Source organism: Chaetura pelagica, unplaced genomic scaffold (genome assembly GCF_000747805.2).
Source record: "Chaetura pelagica isolate M959 unplaced genomic scaffold, ChaPel_1.0 scaffold314, whole genome shotgun sequence".
Taxonomy (NCBI): domain Eukaryota; kingdom Metazoa; phylum Chordata; class Aves; order Apodiformes; family Apodidae; genus Chaetura; species Chaetura pelagica.
The window spans coordinates 635,331-642,952 of record NW_009953218.1 but is presented as its reverse complement, the minus strand read 5'-3'; the positions used below and the strand labels follow the sequence as shown (position 1 = coordinate 642,952).

At 44.3% G+C, this 7,622-nt stretch overlaps 1 protein-coding gene across 1 annotated transcript in view; it reads left to right on the top strand.

Annotated features, from left to right (window-relative positions):
• Window positions 1-371: 371 nt before the first annotated feature.
• KCNMB4 (potassium large conductance calcium-activated channel, subfamily M, beta member 4) overlaps window positions 372-7,622 on the top strand; it is an 11,710-nt gene continuing 4,459 nt past the window's right edge. The window contains exons 1-2 of the mRNA XM_009997759.1: window positions 372-419; window positions 3,224-3,351. Coding sequence (XP_009996061.1) covers window positions 372-419; window positions 3,224-3,351 — 176 coding nt within the window. The remainder of the gene's footprint in view (window positions 420-3,223; window positions 3,352-7,622) is intronic.

Here is a 7,622-nt window from a genome sequence, read left to right as displayed (position 1 = left end):
AAATACAGAGTGGGGCACTTCCTCTGGAAATGGATGTTGCTGCACCAGCTGAAGTTGAACACAAGTTGAGCTTCCTTTCAAACACTTGGCATTTGTTTGTGTTTTGATGGTGGCATTTCATGCCCTGTCTTGTGGGGGAGGACTGCAGAATGAACCTTTCAGAAACTGCCTGTTGCCAAAGTGGGAGGTCATTTCAGGTTCCTCTACCAACTCACAGCAACGAAAGTTGCCAGGTTATGATAAGCCTTTTATCTGCTTGCTGACTGTGCTTTGGAGGGAGATACAGCTGATCAAGCAAAGTCTCCAGGAAGTGTGCTTAGGAGGCTGGTGAAAGAGAGATCGACCACCCGTGTGAATCAGAAGGGGACAAAATGAACACCTGGGAAGGCAAACAAGCTGTGGTGTTTGTGCAGCAAGCGGTAAGTCCACCTTGGAATTGGACCTTGGGTGTTCACTGTGGGCCAAGGCCTTCATCAGTTTGAGGAGATGGTTCAGGGTGGCCCTTGGGATTCATACAATGAGGTTTTTGCCTTGGGCAGGTACCACTCGTGTCTTCAGGACTATTAAACCTTGACAGGTTGAAGCAATGAGGTCCCACCAATTTGTGGCAAGCCCCTGGGTGTCTCCTTTGTGTTTTACACATGAAGTTAAAGAGGAAGAGATGGGAATGAATCTAGTGTGTTTTCTGTCAGCTGTCATTTGTATTACTTGTGCAAAGAGTGGTGTGAAGTTTGAGTTAGAACACCTTCACTGTTGTCCCCAACCAGGTTGTGAACTTTGTGAACTATTCATGTGGTATCTGAGGGAGTTTTGAGGTCTCTGCAGGATCCAGAGGAAGTTTGGTCAGCTGAGAACTGATGCAATGGTCACACTTCCATAGCAGAGGACAGGAATAGGTTCAGCCATGAGGAAGAAACATTTCAGAGGAGAGAGAATCTGCATTCTGGAGCTGGTAGCACAGGAAAAGGAGCTTTGGAGATCTCAGAGGAAATGTAGGCAGAAGGACATGTATTAGTAGTTAGTTCTGTTTACTTCTGAATTTTGTGTGCTGGCTAAATAGCTGTTGGCTGGGTGGACTCAGTAGAGCCTGTTTACTTCTGCTGTCTTGTATCCCTAGAAGCTGGGGGCCCAGGGAAGGGCAGGGAGTAGATTACAGTCAGACACAGGCAGTGAGAATACAGCTGGTGGGATATGGTACCATTTCCACAGCTGTATATGAAAAGCATCACAAAGAAAAACATCAGACTGGAGAAAGCTGGGAGTGCTGGATGCTGGGCTGAGCAGGGAGGACCAGCAAGGGACCAGGTGGGGTGGTGCAGCACAGCAGTGGTTGTCACATGGACAGAACAGAGTCAGCATTGCCCTCAGGTGTCTTCATGTCAACTTTGCTGACTGTCCAGTTGCTGCACAGGTGTGTTTGTGCACAGGGAGAGTGGAGTAAAGAGAAGTGTGGTTGATGCTTCCAAAGTATGTAATCAAACCAAAAACGTTGATAGCCAAGGAATATTAGCTGAGGTGGAGACAACTGAGCATGATAAATACTACGTTCTTGCTTCTGAAGCAGTGGTATTGCTACTCGTTTTCTCTCCTTTGTCATCAGCAGTGGGATAATCCTTGTTTAGGGTCATCTGAACAGGGATCTAAATGGACTTCTGTGACATGGCAAAACCAGATGTGGGCCCATGTAGAGACAGGGACCCTTGCATGTGAAAAAGGCAAATTCTAGAATCACCAAGCAAGACCTTGCAGATTCTTCCAGTCTGAAGTGTGGAGTCTAGCAGCAGCAATTTTAAGTGATGACAGTAGTGGACAGGTTTCACATGATCAAGCCAATAAAATCCTCAGTTTTCTCCCATCCCCCTAGAATGATAAATATTCAAAGCTGTTGCACACTGGAGATAGACTTCTTGGCTTGTAAAGCTTGGGTACAGTATGCAGCTGGGGGCATAGGAGGCCCCTGTGAAACCTCACCAGGTGGAGAGGGAGAGGAAAGCACTCACTTGGCACTGTGAGTCACACAATCTTTATTTTCATGTTAGACAAGATAACTATCTCCTTCTTGTTACTGCTTTCAGGATACTGTGAAGAAACTCATGTTGCGATCATATGTGGGGGTCTCTTTAGGGGCTTCCCACATGCTGCATCTCCTGCTTCCTCAGCCTTTTAGCTACCTTCCCAGTCACTTTTTTCTGCCTGCAGCTCCCAGCTTTAAAGGAATTAAAAATCTCTGTGTGCACCTGAAGCCTTGATGTCTGTGTGTCCTCCAGGGTGAAAAGCCTTTGTTATCCAAGGATCAGTTAAGCACTGTTACTCCATTTGGTTCAACATCTCCTGTAATGATCTCCTATAATGATGCCTGGTAACAGTAGGGGGGATTTTGCTCAGACACTGAGATCCTGATACTGCAAGTATTCGATTCAGTGGACTGTTTGGTTTCTGTCTTGCTTGACTCCCTGTGGCTAGGAGGGAAAGGTGTTGTGTGAAAGACTTGCAAACAAGATATGTGTGCTGTGTGTGACCCAGAGCTGAGCCTCTGAAAGCCCAGACCCAAGTGCAATGAGCTGGGGGAGAAACTTCCCTCCATCTCTTTGGGCTTTGAAGCAGATGTCTGAGGGTGAGATCTGCTGATAGCTCAGCTGCATGTTCAACTTTAGTTGACTTCTGTGCAGATGCTGAAACTTTCTGCTGAAGTGGAGCTTTGAACTTTCTGTGCTTGTTTCCCCATGTTGTAACAGTAGAAGAAGACTTGTCTTTTGCCAGTGGGTATCAGCCAGGTTATCAGACATCCCATCATCTGGGAAAGCTTGCTGGAATATTTTGGTTATTTATTTGCATGGTGCTAAACAAATATGAATGCAAATAAGCAATAATTCCAATCCAATCCATGCAGCTGGCTAGGAATATGTAAAAATAAAATGATCATTTATACACTCATCATGCAAAACCCAAGGTGTTATGTGGCAGGTTTGTTTGATTACAGAACAAAACATGATAAAGCCTTTATTTGGTTTCTGAATGCTGGCATCTTCTTTTCCAGTACCTGCAGCGATAACTAGCAATTGAAGTAAAGCTCAGCTAACTTTTAATTTTTGTTCCTTTGAAGCCTGTACTTTTTTTTTCCCCTGCCTGTTTCAGTCTCACTGCTATGGGGACAATGCAGAGAAAGTGATGCCCTGCATTCCTGAGCACAGAAGTAATTCTCTTGTGCACCTTGTGTTGGCAGTGCTCGTACATCCCACCCTGCGCAAGAGATGATCAGGAGAACTCTGAGAACGTCACATACAAGCAGAAATACTGGAAAGAGAAAGTGGGTTCACAACCATTTACATGCTATTTTAACCAGCACCTAAGGTGAGTCATCTACATTTGCACAGGCAAAAGTGCTTGTGCATCTGTTTAACAGCTGTCCATGGGTTCTGTTTGAAAATAAATATAAATGCATGCATATGTCTATACAGACCCACCCACAGTGATGTGGTTTAGCACCCAGGGTTTAATGCAGAGCTTTGCAAGACAGCTCTGCTGATGAAAAGCTACAAAGAAAGTGGAAAAACATTGTTGCCACTTGGAGGAAAAATATTAAACTCTGAGGAAGGTTTCCTTAAAGCACGTCATCTTATGCCAAAACACATCTTGGCTTTTAAAACTCAGATGACAAATTTCCTGTTTGCATATTAATGTTCCGTGGAAGAGAAATACTGCTGTGTTCATGAGGGGCTGGAAGCAAAGGGGAGATAAATAAATAGAGCAGACAAGCTCAGGAATTGTGTTCATAGAGGATTAATGAATCAGATGTGTAACAAACAGATGCTCACAGAACTGCCAGCTCTACTTGCTTGCAGAGTGGAAATCTGTAACTTAAAGTGTCTCCTCTTCTGTTTCAGTTCTTACTTTTACTGCTGTTGTTGGTGTGACTTACATGTGTATGAGGGTGACGTGTGGTTTCCTTCCTTCAGTAAACAGGAAGACAAGAGAGTCCCTCTGCCTGTCTCTTTTCTGGTCATGATGTGCCAGGAAATAAAAGGTGATGTGGTGGCAGCAGCTGATTGGTACTGCAGTGTGCAGGCACCCTAGGGAGGACTTCGGGGAAACAGCAGTAATTAGGATGATAGGTCCATGTAGACAGGGAGATGGAGAGAGAATATTCAAGATCTACAGATCCACCAAGGTTTTGTGGTGTTTAGACTCCAATTCTGGAAGCATATAACACTTTTTAATTTGACCAGGATAAGTAATTTTGTTAGAGCTCAGACTTTTCTTGGTGGTTAAGGTAAGCACTTGAATAAATATCTGCCACAGGAAGAGACTGGTCCCACCCCACCAGAACTTGGAAGTTAAACAGATGAGGGAGACCTAGGTGGGAATAGCTCAGTGCTTGCTGATGCAATTCAGGACTTAGTGTGGGAATGTTGGCATCAAATACTTAAGTTTATTAAAACAGACAGGAGGAAAATGGATGCCAGTTTGTGCTAGGACTTTGGAGGACCTAGGGAGCTGGAGCAGGGTGGCAGGCACAGAGATGCCCAACTCTTTTGTGGGTGGCCCTCTGGGTGCCTTGGGGGCTTCAGGTTTGTTCTAGGCTGACAATGATTGTCACCCCCTCCGTGGAGAGACCATAGACCTCGTTGATGTGCCCAGGATGACAATCTATTGTTCCTGAATAACTATTTGCAGAGGGAAAACAGCAAAGCTTTATAGCAAAAACTACTTGTTTCTTATAGTGGGTAAAAAAGCACTGTCTACAGCAAGCAGAGGTTAAAACTTAAAACTTAGGGCAGCCTGTGTGGTGACATCAGACCTGGCTGGGACCTTCTTGGGAGCTGTTTTGGTCGACAAGGTGCCAGCACTTCTGTCTACTAACCCAAGAGTCAAGTCATGATTTTGGCTTCTCTGGGCAGGCAGGTGCTGCCAGTTCCCCACACTTCTGACACCTGGGAACTGCAGCAGCCACTGCCTGAGCAAGAAGAAGAGTCAGAAACACAGGATCTTGTACAAAAGAAGTCATGGATAGGATTCAGCTTGGATAGTTTGGTTAAGATACTGTGAAAGGTTGGTTTTCTAGTCAGTGGAGAGAAATAGGAGCTTTTAATCTTACCTCCAAATAAATGCCTACTATAGGTTGGGTGCCCAGAGGTGTTTGTTTGGTAAAGGGGTTTAGGGTGATCTGCTCAGGTGCAGGCACATAGGTGGTAGGTGTCCAGAGTTAGGGGAGCTGGTTCTCACATCACAACTGTAGGTGAAGCCTTGGCAAAATTTTCTGAGAGACTGCAGGCTGCCTGGGGTCTGCCATTTCTGTAGGCTGACACTGAGGAATTGAGCAGCTCTGGAGCAACAATTTTTCCTTAAAGCTTCTGCATCCTGTACTGTCAAAGCTTCTTGCCAAATGAAATGGCTGCCTTGAAGCACTGTCTTTTGCTGATCATACAACAATTTATATACAGCAGAAGAGGGGCTTTCTGCCAGAGATACTTGAAGATAGTCTAAGCTGAAATGTGTACGCCATCTATTTTCTTCTGGAGATGTGAATGAGCTTGGAGAGATAAGGCTTGCTGACTCAGACTAGGCTTACTTAGGCATGCTTTTAGAGCTACGATGACTAAACAGCTTCTGAAGCAGTAAAAAAGCAAACAAACTGAGGGAAAAATCTTTTCACTTCAAAATAGAAGCGTGTTTATTTTCCAGCAGTATTATTTTTAGCTGTCTGGATGAGCTAACTTTGTGTCGGTAGTATATGGTGGTAAGTTCCTTGGTGAGAGTAATAGTTGCAATATTAATACTGTCTCTTTTCAAATGGCAGAATGAAATTCTAGCTAAATATTTAGGCAATGAATGAACATCATCTCCTCTTAATCAAACTTAAGTTAGGGTAATTCTCAGAATTGTTGCTGCGTGCAGAGCACACTCTTAGAGAACATCTCCCTTCAGTTTGGCGGGTCGCATTTCCACAGACTGCTTTGAAAAGAAGAAAAAAGTGATGACATTTGTACAGTTCACAGTTATACAAAAGGGGTGAGAATCAGACTCGGCAATTTTAATCATTCTCTGTTAATGTAAATAGGAAGACCCAGCACTAGTGTCTGACAGTAATCTCAGAGAGCCAAAGTTAGTTCAGCTTGGAGCTCACAGCTTGTCTGAAATCAGGGTTTTGCTTTGCTGCTGTAGGAAATCACCTTCAATTTCCCATTTTCTCTGGCTAGCTTTGGGTCAAGTGGTGAAAGTTGCATGGGAAAGCTGCTTTTCCAAACCTCTGGTGAAGGTGCCTGTCACTGGACATGATAATACTCTGGTCGTTAGGGAGCACCTCCTGGTGTTTCAGAGCACAAAATAAACAACAAATTCAGATGAAGTTCTCAGGCTGCTGCCAAAGGTTTGAGAAGGCACTGAGCTCAAATGCTTCAGCATTGCTGGATCTCACACCAAGTGCTCCAAGGGGTCTGTAGTCATGACCACATGCAAACAAGGGTCACATCTGCATGTCCTAAAGTGGGAGGTCTGTGGAAAGGGGCAGGATGGGGCAGAGGATGTCACTTTCTTCAGATTACAGGTCTCACTGACGTCAACAACAAGAACAATAAGAGATAAACCAAGTTCTCCAGCAGTTCAGACTGCCTGGTCTCATGTCATGCAGAGACAGGCAGAGTAATATATGTAAAGTCATATCTTATTAGGGGCTCATTTATGTGGCATTATTGCTTTTTAGCTCTGGTTTCACCCATTATTACAGCAAGAACACTCTGGTTTCATTGCCACAGGGCAGCAAAAGAACCAGCCAGGCTTTATACTTCTATGTGTTTGCTGAAGGAAGCTATACACAAATTCTCTTGAGATTTGAGGAGCAAACACTATCTCGTGATTAATCACCTCCTGTATGGTGTTGGGGTATCTTGCAGGCCACTTATCTGGAAGTAATTACCTGCAGAAGCCAAGGTTGCTCAAGTAGTAGGGCTGCTTATTCCCAAAGGGTGAAACATAAATCTTGGTTCACTTTGGCACTTCATAAATTTTTCTAAATTAATTCCCTCCAGTCAGAAGACCAGGTTGCTGTTCCCATTCCCCCTTTTTTTTTTTTTAATTATTTTTTTTCTTTTTTTACTGTACCACCTGTGGAGGAGCAGTGCTTGGCCTGAGAGGGAAAGAACATTACTGTTAGTAGGACATGACACTGCCCCTGCCTGCAGCTCTTCAGCTGAGGATCTCTGTCTTGGAACAACAGGTGGGGAAATTACGACAAATGCTTGTCATAGTGAAGGGAGGTGCAAAATAGATGCAAAATAGATGTGTGCAGATTGCACACTCTGCAGATTCTTTAAAGCCAGATTGTCTGAATACAAAAAATATTGGTAAGGCTTCCATACCCCCACCTCTGTCAGATTTTGCCATGTCACATAAATAGCAGGATGTGTGGAGTGATGACCAAAATGTTTACATAACTAACTGTAACTTTTGGATCCTACATGCCTTTTTGGTGACCCCTGTGATACAGTTCTTCCGTGATGTTCAGTAATTGCTCTGAAGGATTTGATGGAGGCCTGCTTTATCCACTGTCTGTTATGGAAGGCTTGGCAGCACCTAACAGGGATGTGTAGCATAAAACAACAAGTGATCCAGTTACCCCCCTGGGC